This window comes from Patiria miniata, unplaced genomic scaffold (assembly GCF_015706575.1).
Source record: "Patiria miniata isolate m_02_andy unplaced genomic scaffold, ASM1570657v1 HiC_scaffold_20, whole genome shotgun sequence".
In the NCBI taxonomy this organism is placed as follows: domain Eukaryota; kingdom Metazoa; phylum Echinodermata; class Asteroidea; order Valvatida; family Asterinidae; genus Patiria; species Patiria miniata.
The window spans coordinates 40,464,187-40,490,744 of record NW_024037059.1 but is presented as its reverse complement, the minus strand read 5'-3'; the positions used below and the strand labels follow the sequence as shown (position 1 = coordinate 40,490,744).

At 40.8% G+C, this 26,558-nt stretch overlaps 2 protein-coding genes across 11 annotated transcripts; both read left to right on the top strand.

The window, feature by feature from the left end:
* Positions 1–26,558, top strand: LOC119729189. 10 transcript variants are annotated; one of them, XM_038201730.1, is made up of 6 exons: positions 1–367; positions 855–942; positions 21,578–21,768; positions 23,624–23,731; positions 24,517–24,849; positions 25,712–26,558. In XM_038201730.1, exons 1-6 carry the CDS (start codon positions 88–90, stop codon positions 25,858–25,860), a joined length of 1,149 nt encoding a protein of 382 aa, XP_038057658.1. In that variant the 5' UTR covers positions 1–87; the 3' UTR covers positions 25,861–26,558. The 10 variants fall into 10 exon arrangements, with proteins under 10 accessions (XP_038057658.1, XP_038057659.1, XP_038057661.1 ...); XM_038201733.1 differs by lacking the exons at positions 1–367; positions 855–942 and adding exons at positions 3,364–3,476; positions 4,022–5,014; XM_038201732.1 differs by lacking the exons at positions 1–367; positions 855–942 and adding exons at positions 3,364–3,520; positions 4,022–5,014.
* On the top strand, positions 12,758–15,707 carry LOC119729188. The gene is made up of 3 exons (XM_038201729.1): positions 12,758–13,607; positions 14,400–14,620; positions 14,802–15,707. Exons 1-3 carry the CDS (start codon positions 13,398–13,400, stop codon positions 15,538–15,540), a joined length of 1,170 nt encoding a protein of 389 aa, XP_038057657.1. The 5' UTR covers positions 12,758–13,397; the 3' UTR covers positions 15,541–15,707.

Genomic DNA, 26,558 nt, shown 5'->3' with positions numbered 1-26,558 from the left:
TGGCGGCTAAAGTTCATTTATTTGCTGTTTTTAATAAGTAATCTTGAACCTTTCTTCAATCGAAAAGAATCGTTTTTGATATTTGCAATGCAAGGCGACTGGTGGCTCCGCGGCTTTCCTAACAAATGCAAGGATCGCTACGATGCTTTTTCGAACTCGTCGCGCGCCTGGGAGATACCGAAAACGGAGTCGGGAACATCGCCGAAAATCGTCACTTTGACGGTGCAGCCGCTGGCCGACAACTCGGCGGTGAACCAGCACTGCGCGAGTCGGAGTCGTCATCTGAGTATGGCGTCTACGGAGAGTCTGCTGGCGCAACGACGAAGGAAATTATGCTTCAAGAACAAGACCCTTCAAAACAATACAAGTATGATGATTTTGAAAAACTACTTCTAGGATAGGAAGGGAGGGACAACCTTTGTTTTTGAGAGGGCTACGCGGCGTAGATTTTTGGGCTACAGTGGGGGGGGGGGGGGGGGTCATATGCGGGGCTATTGCCCCCACATTTTCCCAGTTGGGGTTGTGTGGGCTGGTCAGTGTTTTACTATTTTAATGTTTTGAAGCCAAATAGGCTAGGGAAGGACCAAGCATAGGTCAAAACTAAGGAGTTTGGCCTACATTTTTTTTCCGTGGGGGGGGGGGGGGGGCATTTGTTAGGCGCATAGGTCTAGCCTAGCCCTAGGTTCTAATTTTTGAACAATTCAAAGCTTGGTTCAAGACCGAAAAGATATGGGTGGGGAGCCACATTAAGTAGGCCTAGACCTAGGCCTAGGCCTATTTTATTTGAAAGTGACTAATATAATAAAACACTTGTCTGAAATGATGTCAATTGTTTTGTGATCTCCCCTTTATAGGGCCAGTAAGCATGTCTGGAGCAAGGGAGAGTTTGGAAATGCAAGATCTCACATGGACAAATTTCTTTGAAAAACACTTTTGCACTAGGTAAGTGTGATTTTTGTGTATCTTTTCGGGGGTGGGGGTGGGTGGAGATGGGGGTTCACTTACAGATATCGGTTTGTTGCAATGTTTGAATGAGACTGAGAGTTATCTACACAAATAGATCGGTACATACTTGGTCAGTGCAATTTTTTAGCACAATATTTATACAGCTATTTTTCATCTAGCATTTATTTTGCTTGATTTGTGTCTTTTACTTTTTGTCCGATTCAATTCAGTTACACTCGTGGAAATTCTTGTCCTCTTGTTGTGAGTAAGACACTTTTTGGCGGATCATTTCGTCCTGTGTGGGTCCCCATATAAATTTTTAATGAGTTCTGTATTTAGCCTATGTTAATTGGAAAGCCATCTAGGGAAATCAATAATGGCATTCACCATTAACAACAAACAGCTATGTGACCATTCCCTTTTTTTTGTAAAAGACTTTCCATATAGGACATGATGTGTAGAGCTTCATTCATTATATTTTAGTCGAGATACATACAAGGTACACTTAAGTTCATCTACACGGGACACTATGGGGCACTAGTGTGCATGTGGATTTTCTATTGTATGATTGTATCTCGCATGAAGGGTTTTTCTTTCAAAGTCATTTTCATATTACGGTGCACGATTCAATTTTATTCCTGAATGCATTTCCTGCAATTGTTATATCGGCACAATCCGATGTCTGAATGAAGATTGTCAGACTTGCCTTTTCATCAGGAACTGTATTGTTGATGGCATATACAAAGAAAATTAGCAGCGTTACCATGGCGCAAAATGCATAACGCAGCAAATAATAAGTTGATTTATAATTTCCTGTTCCGAGACAGCAGACTTTATAAAGAGAGTGTACATGTTGTGATTCTGAGAATATATATTTTTTCAAGAAGCCAGAAGTGAAGAATTCTGTGCCTTTTTATCCTTTCGATGGAAGTCTGTTTAATTGTTCCATGGTTTGAAAAGATATTTCATAAGCTAGGCTGAAAGAAATTGTGTTTATGGTAATGCCATAAAAAATGGAAAACAATTTTATTTTGTAACTTTTTTTTATGTTTGTCAGCCTTTTATAGGCCTGCTTACTTTGTTTACTTCTGGGTACCTTTAATTGTATTCTGCGTAATTAGCATTTGTATTGTTTACCTTTAATGATATTATAATTAACATTTTTATTGTTTAATTAACCAATAAAACACACACAAAACTCTGCATGGGGAGACATTTTTATTTTCAAAAATACTTTTTATGTTTTAAGATTTTGGCTAAATGTGGCAACAAAAAGTTGATGTTGGATTATTTACCGTAAACACATATTTTTTTTAGCCTGAGACTGCCATGTTTAAAGTAATTTATGCATACACCAATACAGCATTTATTTTGAATTCATTCACCTCATAAGTACTTTAAATAGCTTTTGGTTTTACCATGGAGCTATAAACCAGCTCCCTGGTTTTAGGTAGGATTTTTCCTTTGGAATGTTAAGAGGTCAGTGACAGGTTAAGCTGAGGGAGTATTAGTGGGCCGCGTAGCACGGCAGTCTTGCACTTGTAGTGCTTCAGCCTTAGCCGAGTTGCCAATTTATCAGGATTGCCTAGCCGGTTTGCATCGAGTACTTACGTGAGGTTGCAGTAAATAGTTCCAAGAATGAAGACTTTGGTAGAGCTTAATAGGGAGACACTGCTCATGTCAGTGATCCTTCTTTTTGTGATTCTTTGATGAGATTGTTCCTCCATGGTCACAGCAGGATTGAATGATGCCTACATCAGGTATTCAGTATTTCATTGTCTTCATTTGCAAGTCATCATGGCGACAAATTAAATCTTTTCATTGGATTTAGAAAAATCTTTTTCTGTAAATTAAGTGATAAAATAGGAAATTTAATCATTCAAATTTTGTCAGTGAAAGGCAAAAACCCAACATTGAAATTTAATTATTGGATTTTTTTGATGCTTCAGGTTGAAAAAAATATATAAATCTTGATGTGGATGTAATTCTGATTTAATTTTTTAAGATCCAGTTAATTAATTATTTCTATGGTTTTATCCTGGTATTCTGTGTGTTTTGGACGGTCAGTTTTTGATTTGGATACATATGAATTTTGTCATTTATCTGCAAAGTATTCCAACGCGTACTGAACATCTTTGCAGCAACAGCTCTGCAAAGCATGGTGAATACTAGCATGTGGTACTTTCACTGACCTGTCGGTGGGGGTTCTTTTTCAGCTCTCAATATCTCATTATAACACCAAAGCACCAAGGCCGTTTTAATACACGTCAAATCTGTGAAGCCTTTTGATAGCACCCATGTATACCCCTAAATACCTTGGAGGGGTAATGAATAGGCCCCTATCCACATGGGTGCTGGCATACTTTCAATGGCCTCATAAATAACTAAAGGGGGTTGAATTCGCCCTCATCAGTGGGTGGATTTCATAGGCTTACGGATGGGTTAAGTTGATTGTATATTGAAGTGTGTTGGTGCATAAATATACGGTGCTGCCTGTTTAGTCATGAAAACTTCAGCAGCAAGTTATTTTTGTGAGTATATACTGGCAGGGTGGTGTCGGTTGTGACATTTTCAGGTAAATATGGAGCCAAACATTTTAAAATTCTTATTCAATTCAATTTATCTGTAACCAAAAATATTCCTTCTACATCAATTACTTCTACAGCATGGTGTCACGGTGCCTCAAAACATATTGTTCTTTTTTTATATGTGGCCAAATCTTTGTTCAAATGAAACTCACTTTGTTCAAACTTTATGAATGGATTTTTTTTTTTTTAGAGCAGTACGTGTCATTGAACAGCCCAATGATTTGAACAAATCACAAATTCAAACATTGAATTGGTTAAGTAGCTGTGCGATTCCCTACTTAACCTTATACAAATACTCGTGAATAAATAAACTGGAAGGATCGATTGTCTAGACCAAAATGCTGAGTTCAAACCTGTTATTCAATGACGTAAATTACTAAATCCAATGTAAACTACCTGTGTAGGGACTGTGAGGCAATAGTTTGTAAAAATTACTTTGACATAAAAATTGCAGATTAAAAGTTCCATCCACCCTTCTGTCTGTATAGAACCAGAGGCTGATTTGACTGATCATTTGTTGACTGATGGATTAGGGCCAGATTTGCAGTCATTGTGACCCCAAGGAGAAGCATGTACTACCCAGAAATCCCAATCTCAGTGTTGGCAGAAGGATTTTCCATTTAAGCTGAAGCAGGAAGCGTTGGGATTTACGCATAGTAGCAACTAGTTTATGTTGAGCAGTGGATCAAGCAAAATACAGCACTGGATGACTGGATAGATTTGAGGTTGTCCTCTAGTTTGATCAACAGTTTACCTGCTTGTCGTGTGATGAAAGTCAAAGCTTCTTGAACTTGGATTAGCCATCTTTAAGACAACATAAAGTGTGAACTTCAAGAATAAACAACATGTGTTTCAAAGTTCTAAAACTCGGGTGTTGCGCTTAATTTGCCTCAACCTCGACATGTGAGGAGTTAACTTCTCTTGGAAACATCTTGGCTGGTTTTTTTTCCGGGCGGATGGATCAGTCACCTGATAATAATGATCCAGCTATTTTGTTCTCAATCTGCAGACATCTCATGCAGTTTTCTTTTCATAAACTTTCAACTTTCACGTGTTGGGAGCAAAGATGTGAGCAGTATATATACTCTGAGATAATTTGAACGTTCATCTAGCAATTTCTGTATTCAATGTCACTTCCTGAACCTCAACTGAAGAAAATAATATATGGTATAGTTCATCCAGTAGTGACTAATACATGTATGTTGTCAAACTGTACTCTGGTGCAAATCGCCTCGCGTGTCGCTCGCGATGAAATCGGAGAAGGCAACGCCGGGGATGCACTTCCGCGGTTTCGCCGTCAAGATCGGAGAGAAGGAGATCTCGATCCAGCGTAACCTGACTCCCCTGCTGGAGGCCCGTGAGCCAAGGGGAGGGGTCACGACCAAGCCCCGCCTCCGATATACCAACCACTCCCACGGAGCCCCGGCCACGCCCATGGGATATCCCAAAGCAGCCATGTTTGTCGACTGGGCAAGCAAGAGGTATGTTATCATCTTTCAATATCCTGTTTGAATTTTATTAATTTGTGGGATTAAATTGGGAAGAAAAGGTTGTGTGAAATCAGCAGAGATTCCAATTCACTCTGACCACTATAGAGCAAATTTTCTTCCTGGCTGTTAAAGTAAAGTACAGTGCAAAAAAATGCAGTAGGCCTGCACATACTGTCTTAAAGATGTACTGTAGGTGCTCTCCAACAAATTCAGAATTTTTTCTCCTTGAGAAAATAATTCAAAGTTTGTAAGGTAATCTTTCTGAAACTAAAATAATGGGCCAATTATATTTCAGCCAAAGTCTCCTTCACAAATGAGTTTGTTTTTAGTTTGTTTCAATTTCCATTCATACAAAAAAGTTGATACACTAAATGATAAAATATACAAAATAGTAAATACAAATGTTGTATCAAGGACAGAATAACACAAAATACATATTTTGTATGAATGGGGTGACATCCAAGAGAAGGACACAGCTTTCTGTAGAGGAGCACTCAAGACTAACTAAAGGTATTGCAAGAAGTTTGAAACTCGAAAAATTTCATGGACAGTAGTACATCTTTAAAAGCTAGTATTAACAAGATATTTAAATCATCAATAAGATATTTAAATCTTCTATAAGATATTAAATCATCCATACATTTCCCAGGATACCAAGTCACTGAACAAGCGAAAGGTGAGGATGAATTTACAGATGTGATACTTGCGTATCTACATCTATCGTGTCATTGGGCACGTCCCTTGTATTAAATAAAGTAAAAACCACCTGCTACATGGAAGTTGGTCGTCATTCTTTCTTCCTCATCCTCAAAAAGGAAAAAAAGGTCTCCATACAGACGCCCGTCAATCGATATTCTGGTAAATAGCCAGCCATGTTATTAATAATCACACTATATTCACAGCTCGGCTTTTGTGCTATTTTTGGGTGTTGAGTTCAGATCCATTGGACATTTCAGCTTTTAATTCCATTTTGAATGGTGTAGCGATGCTGAATGTTCTGTTCCTACTGTCGCTTCAGGCTGAGTAGAATTGAGTTCCGTCTCCTGTTTGATTGTGATCGTCCAAACAATAAATTTCGCCATTCTGAGTACTGGAATATTGTAAACGTTAGTTGTGTTGCTCATAATAAGGGCCCGGTGTGGTGGATTTACGAGCTTTTTACTTGAGTGAGAAAAATAGGCAGAACTTCCAGAAAATCTTGAGACGATTCTTAGCACAACTCGAGAAGTTGCTGTAGACTATTTGGATCAAGGCGAAATTGTAAACCTGTCTTCTGCCACTACAGCTTTTGTCATTCGGCTAAAGGTAAATGAACCTAAAGTATGTAAAGCATAGTGCATTCTTGGGATTGGAGCACTTTGCCTCGTGATGAGGCGTCGCCACACCGACTATCATATGGATCCCATCTACAATGCGTTGGGCAGTTCCTTTATGGATCCATACCCCTTCGCATCACTGCACGATCGTATGCGACGATACTCCAGCTATACCCGTGGCATCTCCTACCCACCCAACAAACTGCTCAGGCCATTCAGCAGGCACTGCCGTGCTGTCAGCTCGTGCTCCACGGTGAACGAAGACGACATCCTGGACATCAGTGTCAAAGGTCACACCTGTAACATCCAAGAGAAAGATTTGAGAACAAGGTATGCTACAATTTCTCGCCAATTTTCTCTGGTACTGAGGGCCGTCGAGTTGGTGAAGTGGCCGTTAGTTTCCCCACCTTCCTTGCACGCCGGGTTCGAATCCATCCCAAACATGGATGGGTTTTCAGCCCCTACTTGATTTTTGTGGGTTTCTGTGGAATATCACTTCAGTCCACCCCCCACCCCCTTCCCTAAAATTTCTCCATCATCTGCTCTCTGGGTATATTATAGGCTCCTGAGCTGCAGTTTTTATTATTTCATTACTAGGAAGAAATAAAATGACAAATATAGCAGGAAGAAAAAATAATATATAAATTGTTAAACAAGTCAATTAGAAACTAGAAATGTGTTTGTGGACAAACACAAGCTGTTTCGGATATTTGAAATACTCTGTGCACGTGACGAACAATCAGTGACGTCACTATAAATGTCATCTATAACAGCACATTATAATACGTACATGTCAAGTTACAACCAAATCGAACATTATGTGCCCTAGGTCATCATACTTTCCAGTCACGTACCTTGCATCTAAATTATTCCAAAATTTGGGACGTACAGTACGTCTCCCTGGAAAAACAAATGAAAAGCTTTGGTAATGAGGCTGTCGTTTCTTTGATAGTAAAGGGCCGTTACTTGTTGCCTTGGTAAAGTCCCCGGGGTCAGATTCCTGAAAGGACTTCCATTGTCCGAGCCTTTTCAAACCCTGTCCATTTGAAGTGTTTGCATCATTGATTAAACTGAAGTGCTAATAGTTTATCTCGACTCTTGATCTACGGAATATTGATTCAAACAGTGGGGTCCATCACACTCTGCAAAAACAAAATCCATTGCCCTTTTTTTTTCACATGAGAATGGAAGAGTCCATATATTGAAAATCTAGAATCCATAACGACTCGAAGGAACTTAGTGCATAAAACCAAGTAGCTGTGTCCATGAAATGATATTTCCAATTATGTCACTTGAGGGGGACAAGAGAAACGGTTGACTTCTGAAGATCAAGTTTGAGAGGTTCCATTTTTCGAGATGAGCAGGGGTGATTTGCCCCATTTCGCTTCAAGATAAAACCAAGATGGCCTTTTGTGTGGCGCATATTTACGTCAACTCCATGAGATAACTTGTAATATATGACTTCGGAGTATTTCTTTTTAATGAATGGATGCATGCCATAAAACAAAATTGCAGTCAAAGGAAGCAGCCAGCATTCAACTAGAGGTCAGGCATGGCCAGGGGTTGGATTTAGTCAATTGCCGTCAGTGTCAGGGATGAGCCGGCTTCCGAATCGTTGTTGGGATCTGCCGATGACATGCCAGACAGGGTAACCCACGGGGACTTAAAGGTCCAGGGATTCGGTGCCAACGGCAAGAACGGCTCCGGCCTGAATCTGCCCAAGATCAACTCCAATTGGGTGCTGTTTGATGCCATGATGTTGAAACGCCAACAACACAGTAAATGGTAAGTCATCAGTACCAGTGAATTGCGAGGTCTGGATCATGGGTCCACTAAGGGGACGGGGCTGCTCCCTCTGTGAAATACATGCGAGTTCGAAAAACTTCATTTCATTTTTCCATAACTCTCTGGAATTTGTTTACAGATTGTGGATGACAATCGATGAAAGCGATACACAATTGTACAGCTGATAACTGTCCCATTCCAAATGCCTGCGTGATTATTGATTTGGTTCCTGAGTTTGACTCAAAACTAAAGCCGTGATCCCCCACCAAACAAACAGTCTCCAAACTCTATTGTTGTAAGTCTCGATCTGTCTGGTGGTGGTGCCTTTTTTAATACATGGTTCGGTTTGTGAAAAAAATCTCAGAGCAGACGCCACTTCAACTCTCATCAATGTTGCAACAGGTTTGCAACAAGTGATTTTCAAGGAAATCTTCAGGATGGAAAGCTGTGTTAAAAGGAACAAAGTTTTCAGCTCTGTTGTTTACTTTGAGAGACTTTTTGTAGCTCAACCAATTTTAAAGTTAAAAATGTAGACAACTGGACCAGTGTATGGAGTCAGAGCAATGTCAAGTTGGATGTCTGTTTAAGTAGATGTTCCATTTTCGATTGGTACACATTTTTATTTCAATTGGCCATGGTGATTAAGTCGAAGAAGTTTCGAACCCTGGGATCCTGTCTAGATCATTTCGCAAGGTAAGTTCAAATTTTGTACTTAATTTCTTCTGGCCAGTCAACCACCAATTTTCAAATACGGTCAAACATACGTTAACCAGTTGGCGCAGGGATTATTTTGACATTGACCGGACCCAGACGCGGGATTGTTTTTTATAAACCTCGATGCCAGACAGGTTCAGGCCATCATCTGCGGGTAGCACACCCTGATATTTCCGGCCTCGCTCGCTGCGAGCGGGTCACTGACAGATATTGCCGGCCTCGCTCGTGGCGTGTTTATCCGTCATTGTTCCGAAAACCGCAAAACGTTTGTGTATATATACACGTCATCCGACGTGAACTGGTTAATAAGTACAGATATATCAGTGGAAACTTATTATTTTGTTTCTGCTGTTGCAAAAACTTCCAGTAGGTGTAAACCTTTTGGAAGTGTCCATGGTCTAACTTTAAAAGAAAAGATAAGAAATATGTAATAGTGTGTGGGAAATTGTTAATTGGAACAGCTATGGTAAAATTACAATTTGACCATGGAGAAGGGAGCAGGCTTAAAGCTGAGACAGTCTTCATGATTATGTTGCAAGCCTACTCCTGGTGATTCTTCTAAAAGAAGTGATGCCATTATGATGCACTCACAGTACTGCTCATGGGGTATCCCTAACCACAAGCCCCTCCTTGTTGTGTGGTTGATTGTCAATCAAGTAATCAGCCATTTAGCACCCAAAAGTAATTGGCAGGTGGTGATAAGGATCCCATTGATGTATGGTAATACTTGTAATGAGACAGGTGTATTTAGGACTGGACTGAGCCCAGGAAGAAGTCTGGCCAGGACTGCTTTGTGGGGAAGTTTTCTGTTGTTTTGCTTGGAAACTTTTTGACTTTGTGGAGACTTTCAAGTCACCCCACAATGATTTTTGGTCCCAAAAATTGTCAGGTGGCCCTCACAACTTTTGGAACAAAATTGTGAGATTTGTCTGTAAACCAGTTACACAGAATAACAGGATTACATTTGTACATCAAATATATGAAAATTTCGGACAATTTTTAGGGGATTACAGATTGATTTCATCCTGAGGTCTTTTGTGTTTTACTTCATCAATTAACATTCAGGCTTGGTGGGTTTAATTGAAATGATTTGTTCAAAATTTGTTTCAAATGTTTTGAAATAACTAAAATGCAGTGTGCCATGGTCACCATTCAACACTTACATGAAGTTGACAGATTCAAAGCAGATGTTTCACAAGTGACTTTAGAATATGACTGAACAGATGCATGAAAATATTGCTTCAATCCTTCAATCTACAAGTCTACAAACCACTTAATGCTTTATACAAATCATATGCACAATGTACAAAACTTTGAAAAATGTAGCCTCTTCACTAAGATGTCAATAGTGTGCCATTCTCATTTATTATCACAAGCATTAGCGTTAACCCGGAGAAAACAAAAACTCCCTTAGGCCATTCCAAAACAATAAGACTTATGGATTATTTGCACAGAGGATGAGATGGCCTGATGTTTGCACAAGATTTACTTAAAACCCATCTACAGAACTGGCAAGGAATTGTTCTCTAGTTGCTTTTGCTAATGCCTCTTCAAATAGACACACAGCGCCGGACCTGTATCTATGAAAAGGGATACAAGGCGATGACAACCCGAGGCAAATATCGCAGGATGGTGCTACCGGAGAGAGAGAGAATGGACGAAGCCTTACGTACAGCTGCTCGAGGTGCATGCATACAGAGCAAATCACCATGTGCTTTTCATAGTATGCCAGCTAAATTGCAGTATAGGCAGAGTTTCCAATCGAGTCCTTATTGTGATTAGGTGTCGAGAAGGTTCACGCATATCTCCGGTAGTCCAAAGTAATACTCGCTAAGTGACTGAATCAACAACATCAAGTGGGCATTTTTTTTAACGACTATCTGCCCTGCAAATCATGCACACATAGTCTGTCTTTTCGCAGTTAGAATCATATACGGTTGGAAATTTTGGAGGGAAAAAAACATTATGAGGGGAAATTTCCTGGTTTAAGTTGTTCGCGGCCGTGAGAGTTGGAAGTTGTGATGGATGATGGATTCTGATGGCGACGTGTGTCCCTATGCTGGACTAGTGCTGCAACTGAGGCGGGATCCGTTCTTTGGCCGGGTGCCATTGCGGTAGGTAGAAAAATGGGTCAGTGTTTCATTTGGTCAAATCTGCTTCAGATACAGTAGGCCCTTGTGTACTGCTGTACATTGTGCGTGTATCATTCATGATGTGAATGAGTCTGTACTTGAGCATCTCGAATGGTAGGATCTCGTAACTTCAGAAGTGCACTTGTCTGTGGATGTACAATGTAATTTCAACCCATAGGGAGCTGTACTTCACCGTATAACATTGTGTTTATTCACGGTTTTAGGCGACACAGGGAGTAATACGCAGGGCGGTTTTGGGCGGTACAGTGACTAATGGATTAATGTGCAGTTTAAGGTTGTTGATTTCCGAAACGTGTCACTATTTACTTACTTGTAGCTCATAGGCAAAATAACATTTTAAAAGCCTACAATTTCTTGCTTAAAATAATTTATAAAAAATTGCTTTTGAGAGCTGTTTTTTTTAATGTCAAATCTGTATCCACTTGTTCCGTTTGTCTAAAAGTCATCGCTTTGGGCATCGAACAGATAACACAACAGAAGTCCATTTCTCGAAGTTGCAGCGAAAACTTTTTGGTGTGTTTCATGGTTTGGGGGTGTTATTTACTTTTTGGCGCACTTGAAACGTCTGTCCGTAAACTTCAATTTAGAGTATTCAATTGCTGTTGGCCTGTTTAGGGTCATTAGAGCTCGGTAAATATTTGCCAGTGAGATGCGGAGGGGCAAAAAGGCCAGGCCTGTAAGTTTAGCCCAAATTCCAAGCTCGCGAACGGCATTTAACCTGTTTATATTGAGCCCTTTTGAGTGCCGTAACGCGATTCCTCGTGTTTTGTAAACTGACTTTTATTTGTCATAAAATACGGTAGGGGTGATTGTAGCCTAGTGTCCATAGTTGTATAAAATGCTGGGCCAGTGTAGGTTAGTCGGCATTCAGCATCATGTACATCACAAGTTTAAGTCGCTGGTATTTTCAGCATGCTCTACCGAGGAAGAATGCCTTACCGCTTATCCATTGGTGAGTTGAATCACTAAGAGTTTTTCATTTTATTGCGTGCCACTGTAGACAATCATTGAGCTTAGTTTTGAAAACAAGAAAAATCAATGATGAAACTTTATGAACAGACCTAATTCCAGAATCCTGATTTATCCCATAATTTACCGGTGACTTTTTAAATTTAATTAAGGAACAAAAAAGCAAAGATATGTTTTGATTTTTGATTAATGGATGTGTGTTTCCTACCATTTACCTTTATTTTTTCCATAAAATGAAAATTGCATATAGTTTAGTAATTTTCATGAAGTGAAAAAAAAAGGAATACTTGTTAGAAAGTCCAACCACAAACATGTAAATTTACATTTGATTTTACCCTAAAAAATGATTTATTGTGATCACACAATCAGTCAAACTTCTCAAGAGTAAAATTCATGATTTAGTAGTTTTATGTTTTTGGGGTGGTTTTTGTTTGAAGGGGGTATCTCATGTGAAGAAACACAGAGTAATGGCATTTGTCATTAATTCACTTATATGATTCATACTTCTTATTTCAGTGCTTACTTGCCACTTCTTTTAAAAAAAAAAAAAAAGATTTCTTCATTTCAACCCCCTCCCTCTTCAATCTTGTAGAAATTCCCGTTTGAGCAGTTCTGTTAACGTTTGATACAGGAAACAGAACCTACACGCACTTTGTACTTCACTGCATTGATACAGTGTACACAGATTAGAAACACAGGACACTGTATTACCCAAATGCCTGTATCCCCTCCTAATTACCAACACCCCTCTGCGCCACATGGAGCGACCCAATCAATTATGCAGGTGCATTGATCCCTGCCCTAGCTAGCTTGTGTGTGATGCAGGCATGGTGGGGCTTTCTCCATGTGTGTGTATGCATGGGCATTACACAGGCCTGAATTACATATGCCAGGCTAGACTGCCTTGCCCTGTGTGTACAATTGTGTAGGCCTGGCTTGTTATCTTCCATGCAGGGCTAGTAGGCCTGTATGTAGGGAAGGGCATAGTGCACAGCTAGTTCCCGCCATTACTGCTCACGTGTATGTCCTTGTGTCAGTAGTGCTTATCCGTGTGTCTGGCTGTGCTCTTTTGTAACCAATTCAGTCTGGTTTGGCTGGTGTTTAAGCCCATACTTATTTTATATCCTGCACCAGATTTTGCTGGATGTTTTGATTTGGACTTGAGTGTGGATGTGCTAATATTCAGGATTTTGAAAGAGACATTTTGGTTGGGCGTCGGTTTTCAGAAGTACACCCAATGTATTGTTAATGTTTCCCTGTGTAAGGCACAGTGCATACAGGACTCTGCTGTTGAATTAAGCCGGAATAAGCAATGCATATGGCCTGGTAGACATTCGCGAAAGACTGGTTGCAGTATCATAATCAGCCTGTAGATTTCGAAATCCTGCACTTAGTGTTTTGAACTTAAGCTGCGCCTTTGGCGGAATCGCAGTCATCATGCGGGGTTCGGACAAGAAGACGCGCGCCGATAATTTCAGTGAGGAGGACAAAGGCTTGCTGTTGTCACTGATCGCGGACCACGTGGCTGTCCTAGAATGCCGTAAGACGGATCACAAGAACAACTCGGCCAAGTACAAGGCTTGGGCGTCCATCTCCAAGAAGTTCCACCGTCAGGCTTCGCACCCACGAAACTTCACCCAAATGAAGGTACACATGTTGGTTATTTATGCATGGGACAGGCAAAGTTTTGGACCATAATCTTCTGGATGGGCTAAAAATATTGAATTATTGATCTTCATGTACATGTAGGACATTATTCAAGAGCTAGAGTGTTCAGAAATTGGCGAATAAGGGGGATTTTAAGGAAGTTTAATTTCCAAAGAGTGAATTATTCAACATAAAAACCAAACAGGGTTGGGAGTTGATGTGAATTAAAATACTCGTGGGGTACTCACAAAAAGGGAACAGTGGTACCCTACATTTCTGTCTTACCCAACAATGCAAGCACACCACGAATGCCAAATTTTAGGTTGTGTGTTTGTACAAGTGTACATCATAGAAAATTTCACAAATTCCACCATTTTTTTGGTAACGTAGTAATCTCATGAGGCATTACAATAAAAATATGTTTATGGTATCTCGAGCATGATGGGATGTGATTCTATTATGCCCCCTTCCCCCCCCTCCCCCCCCCCCCCCCCATTTTGTTGTGACCACCAAGATGGTGGAATATGTGAAGTGGTCTATGTACTAGGTCCATAGTGATTCCCTTAGAGAAAAGTTTGAATGCAGTGTTTTCCGTTTTGATTTATGAGTAATATTGATTTATGATGTAACTTTACATTTTCTTATCATATTTTTGACAATTGTATTTTGGAACGCAATTATTTCCAAAAGTAACAAGAAATATATCATAAGTAATCATAAATAATTTATAAGCTTTAAAAAATAGCAACTTTTTCCAAATCTTACAATTTGACATTTTCCCCTTTCATCAAGGATCTGTATCGTCGCCTCAAGCTGAAAGCCAAGAAGGAAGTGGGTCTGTGGCTGAAGGCTTGTGCCGAGTCCGGCACCGGTAAACCCCTGCCTAGCTCCCAGGCAGTCCAGCCCGACGATACCAGCCTCTGGGTTTACGACCTGATCAAACCGTACAAAGAAGAACTGAACCCCGAGGATGAAGAACAGGAAAAACTCCTAGCCGAGGCCATCAAAGAAAGGTCAGGCTTAGCAGGTTTTATCTCGATAAGCAAAACAGCAGCTGGAGACCAGCTACAAGCAATGCATATTGCATCCATCTCGGCTGGTTATCTGTATCTGAAGTTTCCCCGCTTAGCAATTAATGTTCTTTGACAAAATTTTTTAATGATTTTCTCTTATTTTGTAATTTTTTTTCAACAGGGATCTGAGTGATTCTTTCCCGAAGACTGATGAAGATGACGGCGTTGACGAGGATCACGATAATGACATAGTTGTTGAACCTCCTTTGGACCCTGAGGTGGAGGATGGTGAAGACATAGATGAGGAAGCTGAAGACAGTCCCGACGTCAGGGTCAAGGAGGAGCCAGACTTTGACTACATCCCTCCCGTGGTCATCAAAGCAGCCGCCGAGACACCCAGCGAGGTGGTGGAGGTCACGCCTAAGCCACGCCCAGAACGCAGCTGCGTCAAGACAGCTAGCCGGCAACGCTGGAGCCCTCCAACTGCACCCAGCACCTTCACCGATCCTCGCCGTGGTCAAAAGCGCAGCCACCTGTGGGATCCGGTTGCCAAGCGGCGTCGCGTCTTGCCTGCATCGGAGCTGCGACGAAGCAGCAACGGCATCCCACCAAGGCAGTCCAGGTACAGCAGCGTCTTCAACCGTCGCAGTCCCTGGGGCAACACCAGCAGCATCTTCAGCCGTGAGCCGGCATCAGTGTCCAACAGGCACCAGGACCCTAAGGAAGACTGCATGGAGGGAATGTCTGCCTATGAAGAAGCCATGTTCCAGCTTGCCCAGGCCGAACACAAGGCTAAGATGCTGGTGCTGCAGACCCAGAGGAGGGCGGAGACTGCTAAAGAGGAGGCATACAAGATGATTTGGCAGAACTCACAGCTGCAGCGGGATCTACTGCAGTTGCAGTATGAGAACGTGCTGTAGCATCTTTACACCGAGCCTAGCTTGCCGCAATAGACTGATCCACTGAGCCCCGACCTGTGATTTTTTTTACCAATCACAACCATTATGTCCAACATGCGTGGACAATCGTTGGACATGAATGCACAATGACGCATCCAGTTAGAACTTGTAGTTTGGCATTGGACAGGCACATAATTATTACCCAAGTGTGCAGAGCTTATATCTATTGCATTGACCTTTTATCATTTACACTACTGAATGATGTACAAGTGCATTGAAACTTCCTTCAAGAACTGTTATCAACCTTGTTTTGCATTATCATCATTTCAGTCCTCTCTCAATATTTGGAGCCCATTTTTTGGGGGGTGCATATCAAATCATGATGCTCAGAAATTGATACTATTTCCAGAAAATGTGGGGATTTAGATGGCAAAGGGTTTTACCTTTTTTTTTTTTTTAGATTTAATGCAAAATTACAATAAACAAAATTACAAAAAGACCATTTTACTCATGACTAATTATAAATAACAGGCATTAAAATGGTAAGCATTCTCTTTGACAACAGTTTTTTTATTGAACAAAAATAATTCACAGTCTGACATCTCATTTAGTTTATTTTGTTCATAAAAAAACCTAATGTGCTGATACGCGAGAATCGTATTTGCTGCACTCAAGCTGCTTTTTTTCTGTAAACATCAAAGGAACAATTTTGTTTTTAAATTGTGGTTTAAACTGCTTCTGTTGCAACCTTTTTTGTTGAATGTTATATTCTGTAATATTGTTCATCCTTCATTTCACAGTAGTTATCTTCATATGTCCAAAGTTGTGTTATCAATATGTTTTGTTAAATAATAAAAAAAGGGACATGATACGGAAAAAAATGATAATTTCTGAGTAGGCTACATCTTAAATTTTTTTTGTAAATATTAATGCAAACTGTCTTTTATGCAGTTAATTTTTTACAGACAGTCGCTGTTTCACACTCAGTAGGATGGATTGAATAATGCCACAGAACTTTTTCATGCATATTCATAACCCCTCTGTACCAAGGGCGGATCCAGGGGGGGGGGGGCCAAAGGGGGCCATGGCCCCCCCCCCCCCCCCCCCAAAATGAAACCAATTTTTTTATATTTTTTTTTATGTGACATCGCAATAAAGGCAGGCAATGAGTACACCACCATCTTTTCCTCAAAAAAACATTGGTTAAAGTGGTCAGAAATTGCCTCAGATCGCACCACAGAGCATCTAGAATCCAAAAAATTTCGGGGCCCTTAAGCGGGCCCCGAACCCCACGCCGTAATTTTTTTGACCCACTTTTTGGGGGGACCAAAAATTGTTTTGGCCCCCCCAAAAATTGTGTTCTGGATCCGCCCTTGCTCTGTACATCATGCATATTCATGAGAGCCCTTGTGTAAACCACATGACCAGAGCATGTACATGTGTGCTGTACATGTGTGCTGTACATGTTCACATACAATGCATTACTTTTCACTGGCTTGTCATGGGATTATAGACTGGTCCCTTTATTCATAGTGAATATAAGCCAACACCTATGCACCTGTACACAGCTTGTGACCAGACATACATGTAGCTGGGCTTTCAGAAGGAGTTGTTTTTGTCAAAAGTGTTAGCCTTTGTATTTTTCCTGCACTTTTAAATCTTTTGAGACTGAGAGGGCATGGCATGCATGTTTCATGTTGGGTGTATGAACTGAAGCAACAGATGAGTAGCTAGGGGCCTATGCATGTAGTGTTTTGGTTTGCATCAGCTTTATGACATGGAAAACTAAGGCACAAAATGTTGCGCTTAAAATAACCAAATGGCTAGAAAAAAAGTTTGCATTATAAGATTTCATAGCTGCAACTACTTTTCATCTGATGGAGATGATTAATGCAGGGGTGTGAAATCTCAGCTTTAAAGCTGATTTCAGCTATTTTTTGGTTTTGGATTCAGCTTTTTTTATTTCAGATGTTTTCAGCTATTTTTATCAGTGGTCATTCACACCCCTGTTAATGACAGATTATATATCTCTGTTGGACCAGAATTGGAATTAGTTGAGCTTTTGAAAAAAAAAACCCTGTCCTTCAATGATTCATAGCTGTCCTTATTACATGTATAGCCTTTCATACTGAGACCTCGTTCAGAACCCTGCTATACATCAATCAGATCGTCGCATCACCAACCAAGCAAGCCAGCCCATAAATGGACTAATGGGTAATTGCAAAATTAACGACTAGTTCAGAGTGCACAGTGTTATTGTGCTTAATTCCGGGCAAACACAACCGAAATATTATTTGTTCAAGGAAATTCTGCACCCTACTAGAAAAGCCATAGAAATGATACGGCAGCTTTTTTACGGTATGTACCTTAGGTTTTTTTTGTTAGTAAAATGAGCAGAGGAGCATTCTGTGTTAACCACCCCCTCCCCCATGCATTGAATAATTGACAGACAAGGAACTCAGAGTGCAGTGAAGTGTCACACTCTGGTCAGGCCACAGAAAATGGATACCCTTGGGGTCGGGAGTAACAAACACCCAGCATTATTCACTTGTGCATTGTATTATAAAGGACAAACTAGTACGACATTCATATAGTGAGACGTACATTACTGCCATGTAAGCAGTTAGACATTGCTTAAACTGGAACGGAATGGGTGCCGTAAATCGCTGGTGAATTGCGGACGGCGTTTTCATTGTTGGAGGACTTGTAATCCAGAGTCGGTTTGAAAGGCTCGGTTGTTCACCGTTGTATTGTTTTTCACCATGGTGAGAGCATGTGCCTGTCAGACACGGTATGCGACTGGTGAAAGCACTCGAGACACAGGTATTGATTTTGTGCAGTGTCAGTGCAGGGAGCTCTCATGCTGTTCCTGGCTGTGGCAGTGTATCGAGCAGTGAGATGTTGCTACATTAATTCCTAAATGTGACAGTTGGTTTCCTCTGGAGCTACGTTACAATGCAGATGGTCACATTATGTACCTTGCTCTATGATGTTCATCATGTATGTTACTGGAATTTCTCCATATAAATGTTAAATGATGTATAAGGTGCAATGGTTTCTTCTGAAGCTGCGTCTTTCGTAGATGATTTTAAAGTTGAGCAAAGAAATTTGACTGGAGCAGGATTTGAATCTGCGACCTCCGGATTGCCGTTCTGGTGTTCTACCAACTGAGCACGGGCAGATGTTGTAAACTCTACGAGCTGCAGAAAGTATGCATTATTTGCTTATTGGGATGTTTTGTACCATGGAGCAAGAATTTAGATGGATTCTTCTGTGATTTTACAAGATGCTAGCTACTTCTTGCGTCTCAGAAAACTTGAAATGTTAAATTATGAACAGCAAATCACCCCACTGTGATAACAGAATAAACAACACTGGAACTTGCTGCCTGTATAGAAAAAAAAATTGTTTTCGACACGAGAGGAATACATCCATGATGACTGAAATCTTTGCGACGGTGATGATATTTTGTGGAGCGATGATTGCTTCGTCAGTATGACTCTTAAGTTGCCCATGATCAAGCAACAGTGGTGTCTAGAAGCCATCGACAGTCAGTACAAGGAATCGTTACACCGAGACCGACAGAAACATAAGAAGAGGTAGGCTTATGGTCAAATTGGAACCCTTAATTGTTATCGCTGAAATATTTCTTTGAAATTTGGAGCACATGTTTAACTTGATCCAGCAAAATGAGACGTACATGTACGTTTCTGAAATTCTTCAGCGTTACAGTTTATAAAATGCTTAATTGACGTTGGAAATGTGTCGGAAATTCTCAAGTTTTTTTGAGTTTTTTTGTTTGATTGTAGGGTGGCTCTGATTTCTGAAGAAAGCACAGCAAGGTCATTCTATAAATACGGGGTCCAAAGTGTGACACTTTTTCCCGTCCCTGTTACCTCTAAACTTTGTATTTTGTCATTCAAGTATCATTGAGAATATGACTTCAAACGATTTTTATTTTATTCGTTGGGTAGGTAGTTTGTGTTGCAGAGTGCATCGTAATTATAAAATCATAGATGTTAAGACGTATCAGGGACAGGAAAAAAATAGTGGACCCTTAAATTATGAAATGACGCATCTGTGAATTCCCTACATGGGATCACAAATTTCTTTCACAAACATGCAGAACGTTTCTTGTATTGCAATTTTTAAGGAACTTTTGGAAAATAATTGATAGCACTCAAAAAAATGTTATTCTTTCATGACAAAAGTATAGAAATTTGACATGCATGTTGCCAACAAAATTAGTGTCAGGATTGTTTTTAATGTTGTCGACGAAATTGATGATGATTTTTATGATGCCCAAGGTACATAGGTCTCAATTTGTTTTAATTTATTATTATTATTTTTTTTTTATATTTGACCGTGTACATATTTAGAATTTTTGTTGGCATGGTAAAAATAAAACTTTAATAAGGAGAGATCTGACAAATGAATGGTAAAGTTTCAACTTCAACTGTGTGAATATATATTAACAGTCATAATCCTGTAAAGTATGCAGCATGCACTTTGTTCCCATGGTGATGTTAAATAACCATTATCATAGGTTTGTGTTGAGATAAGCACTCACTTATCAATAGTCAGTACTGAAATCACACGGAGGTTTGTTGACACATCTAAAGGATTGGAACATGGTAAATATTAGCCCAACAAACATTGGACAGGATGCCCCCTATACAGTGTCTGAGTAAACAGCAGGGCATTGTGGGATTGGAAGCCGTGGAGACTCACATTCCGTGTCGTACCTAAGCCGCCATTTTCTGTCAGTCGCAAGTTGATGGGGCTTCTGTATTAGTTGCAGAGTCTATGCAACAACAAAAATGCTCGACTTCTTGAAGGCATATGACTTGCTTTGCCCACATGAAAGATTTATAACGAGCAGTATTTTATTCTGCAATATGCCAGCTTCGTAACTTCACCTAATTTCACAATGAAGAAATCCAGGTAGGCTAAAATGCATGAATGTGTCTTATCTTTTCATTTTTTTTATTTTTTCATTTTGCATCTGTAACTAGAATCATCCCAAATCCTTATAAAAAAAAACGACAGAAGATCTGTGTCTGATTCTGTAGGATTATTAGGAAGTAGGGCCCAGACTGTTCTGTTACTTTGCTCACAATTTGATCAGTGCCCCTTTGAAGTTGAGGGACAAGTAATGTGAAAGCAGTAGTGAGAGATGCAGGACGGTTACATGTATATGTAGCAAATATTGTCAAGGGAGACCGGTTTAATTCAGTGTGTTTACTTCATTCTCCGATGGGTCAAGTGTCACGGCGTTGAATTTACCTGTGGGAATAACCCAGATGTTAAGCCAAGCGATGACGGAATGTTTCTAAGGGAATCCATTAATCTGCCAGTAGCTTGGTATCGTGCGGCAGGTATCAACTAATGAAATAATTGAATAATTGTTATTAATTATTACCCCGTTATGCCATTCCACTGACCCCGTGGGACATAAAATAAACACTCGAGAAAGTCTAGCTTTCAAAATAAGACATTCATCAAAAATGTGTGATGTGGTATTTACTGAGAGGGAATTATGAAATAACGAGTGTGATCCCTGTCACTGGAAGTTTGAGTCGGATCAGACACTCTTTTTTTCCAAGATTCTTTCACCACGTTCCACTTTCACATTTAAAAAAAAGAAAAAAGATTGGTCCAGTTCAACACTGTTTACAGTCAATGGATTAAGTTTCAGGAAAATAAAATTTTGTTTCCCAACTCAGCTGTGAATATTCAGTAGTCCAGTCGATCAGCAACACATTCGTGTGTTTTAGTGGAACTGACCTCCATCAAGGTGGTGGCGACAGAGTCGTGATCAATTCTGTTCAGCTTCTAAGAGCAAAAATGTGTAGAAGGACAAATCCCAATACTGAATTGAAACTTTCATGATTCTTTGAAATTCTCTTTGGTTTTGTCATTTTTCAGTTCCTCCAACTCGCCGTACGCGGGACAAGACCGAGCTTCGAAATGCAAAAATGTGTTGAAGGGCAAATCCCAAAATTGAATTGAGACTTTCATGATTCTTTGAAATTCTCTTTGGTTTTGCCATTTTCAGTTCCTCCAACTCACCCTACGCGGGACAAGACCTGAACGCCAGCGGCAGTTACAGCTCGTGCCAACAGCCTGCCGAGGCAAGCAGTAAGACTCAGTCAACGGAGAGCTACCGAGCCTTGGAGAGAAGGTTGGAGAGAGAACGAGAGAAGAGAACGCATGGCGAGGGGTCGAGCAGTCGACTGGAATCCAAAGGTAGGGATGAATATCTGGAATATGAAATAGAAATTAAGTCAAATCCTGGGCGGTCTGGAGACCTGGTGTTTTGAATCTTCCCTTTTGATTTTCTATAAGCCTGTCCGGGCCATTGTCATGAACAGCATGTTGTATCTGATGAATCTTATTTTATTTTAACAATTTACCTAGCTCCTTCTCCCTCCACTCCCCCTCCCCTATCCCCCTCCCCCCGTTTTCCTCTCAACCCCACCCCTCACCCCAGTGTGAAATGGTGAAACAGTATCTACCCCTTTACATCCAAACTTTTCCTGGCTTGCATGATGCATGTATGCAGCACATCACTTTTTGTTCCTCTATTTTTTTTCTATTTTGGATTTTTCTGTGATTTACTATAAAATAGGGAAAATTGACTGAATGACTGCAGCTGTATCAAACGTGTGACTTCTAGAAAATCATACCTACGCCCCAACCCACCTCTCTTGTAAATGTACAGAATGTTGACGGACTTTGTCAATGTAAAAATGACAATAATTTAATTAGACACAACACCTGTCGTCAGCAACCTGTAAAGACTCATTTCCGTGAGAAGTGTGTTAAAAAAAGGTCTCATTTCGCATTGAAACCTTTTGCAAAAGGCGCGTTATAAAGGTTATTATTATTGGCAATAGAAACTGATGTCTGATGGTTGGCAAATTAAGATTTAGAAATATATAACCATTATGAATTTGGTTTTACAGTAGTCACAGTAATGACACCCAATTATGCATAACTCAACAAATGAACAATGCTTTTTCGTATGCTTTTGAGACGTAGATGACTCCACTTCTATATTTAGCCTTGGCGTAAATCGCGTATCAATGCTGTATTTTTGTTTCTGTTGCGAGGTTGAACGCCGATGTTGCCTCGCATTCATTAGGAGACGTTCTTCATTTGCTCAATTTTTTCAAACCACCTGCTGTACTGTCTGATATTGATAAACTTTTAAAAAGTTTTCATCAACCCATATTGTATTACATTGTATGACATTGTATTACATTGTATTACATTGTATTACATTGTATTACATTGTATTTAGTACCTGCTGAATCCATAAAACCATTGAATGCTCGGGCATTTTTGAGCAGTACAGGGAGTAACAGGCAAGGCAGTTTGGAGTGGTACAGAGAGTAACAGGCACGGCAGTTTGCGGAGGTACCGTACAGAGAGTATTAGGCAGGGCAGTTTGCGGCGGTACCGTACCTAGAGAGTAACAGGCAAGGCAGTTTGCTGCGGTACAGGTACCGGTACTAGTGGGTTAAAGACATAGTCCATCATTTGTAATTTGTGCATTTTGTTCGTTTGAAGCAACAAAAGTGTTCAAAATCTAATGAAGGATACTAAACAACTAACCTGATGAAGTTTCAGCTGAGCTTCAGCTGTATATTCCGAGAAAAACAGCATTCTAGGATCTCAATTTCAAATCAAAAGTTGCTGAATCATGTTTTGAATTGTTTTGAATTGCAGCTTTACGCGATGTCGCGCACTGATCCGATGGATCATAGCAACCGAGCGCGCCTGTACGTCGTGCCAATGCTGCGCTGAATAACAAAACGAACTACTAATTTAAATTTTCCTACGGTGCTTCTTGAGACGCACCGTTGGAAAAGCCTTCTTTCGTTGATTTCTTCAAAATGAGAGCTTGCCAGAAAGAATAATTTCACAGGGAGTTTAGTCCCCTTACTATCTTTCAACCAGTATGTGTTTCAACAATAATTACGCCAGTTACTTTTTTGGATAGCTGCAAATGATGGACTCCGGCTTTAAATAGTGGATTTTGTTATGGCAGATCCTGCAATGAACTCACTGACAATTTCAGGTCTATTTTCCTGGACAGGTCTATCGTTCCGCACCCTGGGCCTACACGTACACGTCCCACCTGCCACCTCCACACACCCATCACCACGCTATCTAAGTCCAATCAGAACTAGTCCCTTACTACAAGGTATACAAATCAGACACTCCCTACCATCTGATTGAAAGGAGTTTGCTTTTGGATTGGTGTGGTGTGGTTAATTGTCATTTTGCTGTGTTTATTTGCACCATATTTTTTTTCTGTAGATTATTTTTCATTTTTTTCTTGGATTCCTTTTCTTGGTAAGTTTGGGTAGAGATGGCTTTGAGCAGGTGGAGCAAAGTTCACAGCGAGGCGTGATTCTGTGGGGCGGGGGGAGGCAAGTGGGTTGGAGCCCCCTGCGGCCCTGCGCCTCGGAGTTTCTTCTCCCCCCTCCCCCCCCCCCCCCAGGAAGGGGATGGTGAACACGATGCTGTTAGGCATCAGCCCTTGCATTGAGCAATTTTGTTTGAAATGAGATTTTACCGGTACATACATTATTGATGCTCATAATTATACTCGTGAATGTGGTCCCATAATGATCATGCTGGAATCATCAATCAGAATTCTTCTTTGAACAATCATATCATATTTTTTTGGAACATTGTGTCCACCTTTTTGGATCTTTGTAAGGACTTCATGGCTGTTATGACCATTCCCTTATAATGATCAGTCAAATTTGTGGTGTGACTGATCCCCACAAAAGTTTGCAAATTTGTTTTAATATTTCCGCTGCACAGTTTAGCTGATTTCACCGAGGTTTCAAATGTGACTTCATGTAAAATAACGTAACATCACTTCACCATGTCTGCGTGCTTCACACCGTCTCATTGCCAGTTAAAGTCTCCAACACAACTCCATCTTTCTGAAAACCATTCCTTTCCCATTCTTCAAAGTCTTGCCAGAGGAACCCAGCCCGCAGGCCATGGACTCTCGACGGAACGGTTTCCGTCTGTCCACCAACCCCAAGAGCCCCACGACAACTCGCAGCACGGGGGCAGCAGCAGAACCGAGCACGGCGAGCAGCGGGTCCTTCCGCACCGCGTCCAACAGAGATGCTCTATCCAGCATGGGGAGTCTAACTGTCGCATCTACGCCGTCCTCTGCTGCCCTCAGGGGACACAGCATCGGGTTCGGCAGTCGGGATGTCGGCGTTAGGTCGCCCACGCAGCGGAGCAGGACTCGGGGAGGGATGGTCATGCCCATGACCCTCAACGACAAAATGAAAAGTGAGTCTTTTTTTTTCTAAGAAAACAGCCCAAGTTTGCCGAGCGGATAACCCAAAAATATTGCTTAGCAAATGTATGTGCTAAACGAGTTAATGTGCTAAGCACAAATATGTTGAGAACACTTTACAAGCATTTGGGAGTTGTCAGACTTTACACACGTACTTTCCCATTTTCCATTTTCCTCCTGGCTGCTTCAGTAAATAAACCCACCCAGGGGCATCAATATGGGCGTCAATCGTTGGTAGATGGGGGCAAGTCCCCCCCCCCCCCCCCCCCCCCGCACTTACAAAAGTGCAAAATGTCTTGTTCTGCGTACCCCAGAGTAACAAAGACCTGTTATCAGATGTGGTGTCAGATGCAAGGAGTCTATTGAATTCCACAGTGTCTTAATCCAAAGAATGCCTACTTACCATGCAAGGGTTCTGAAAGAAAGTTATTTCTAAGGCCAAAAAAAAAATAAGTCGGTCTCTGGTCAGCGCGCGCGTCGATTTTAATCATGCGCGTCGATCTTTTTTTTTCCGAAATGTTCCGTGGTAGCTCCAACAGCGCCCTCTATTTCCGCACCTCCTCAATTTTTTTTACCAAAGAGCACCAAGGAATGGGAAATTGCACCAAGGCAAATGATCGAAAGCACCAAGGCTAATTATGGAGGACACCAATGTACATGAGGACACCAAAAAAGCAAAATAGTACCCCACCTTGTCTGTACAATCCAAGCTTGAAGAAAAGAAAAAAAAGCGAAAAAAAAAAAAAGTGGCTGCGTCAATTCCGGAACTTTGGTCTGACCAGAGACCGAATATTTTTTTTTTGTTGCCTAAAATAACATTTTTATTTTCATTTTTCCCTTTTGTCTTTTCTGCAGATACCCGTTACCTCTTCGTGGACCCAGTTCCCAGTGCCTCCCCATCCTTCCAGCAGAGACTGTCGGAGCTAGCCGCCCTGGAAAGTGACACGATACGATACGAAAGAACTAAGAGAATAAAGAAACGATCCAAGCAGGAAAACCAATGAGGCACAAAGACAGAAAAGACACTCACAGAAGTGCTGTTATACTGAAATGATTGCTGCCAGCTTGTGTGCGTACCGCATTTATTTAGCCGAGATAGTTGCAAATTTTGTCGATGTGAAAAAGTACCAAACCAACATTGTCTACGTCTCTGTCAGCAAGCCTACCTTGAACTGTCGACCCAAAGTTACCGCCGTAGTGGTTGCAGATGATTGTTTTCGGATGTTGAAAAAACTAACGGACCAAAAACAAACGGTGGTATCTCTTTGAAAGACTGCAGTGTTGGACTGACGGCCAGTCTAGGTGTTCTGTCTACGCCCCGTGCCCCATGCACAACTGTGCAAGTCACATGTGTGCTTACATCAACTAGTGTGTGTTCCTTGAGCTGAAATACTGTGCATCATTGTTGTGGTTGGAGTACTTGTCAATGAGAGCCTGCGTATAAGTACGAGTACTTTGCCTTGAGTATTAGTGCAAGTACTTGCAAGTAAGAGTTCATTTTGATGAGTATGAGCACAAAAAAAGTACTTGAATTGAAGTGTGACCACAGATGATGAGTACGAGTACGAGTACTGCAACGCTGCTGTGGGGTACCTGAACTTCAATTTGAAATATTGTCAGAGCTTGAGACATTTGTTGCCCGTACGGCTTTGTTTTGATCCAATAAAATGGTTTCAGTTCCTGAACTGCAACATGAATCATG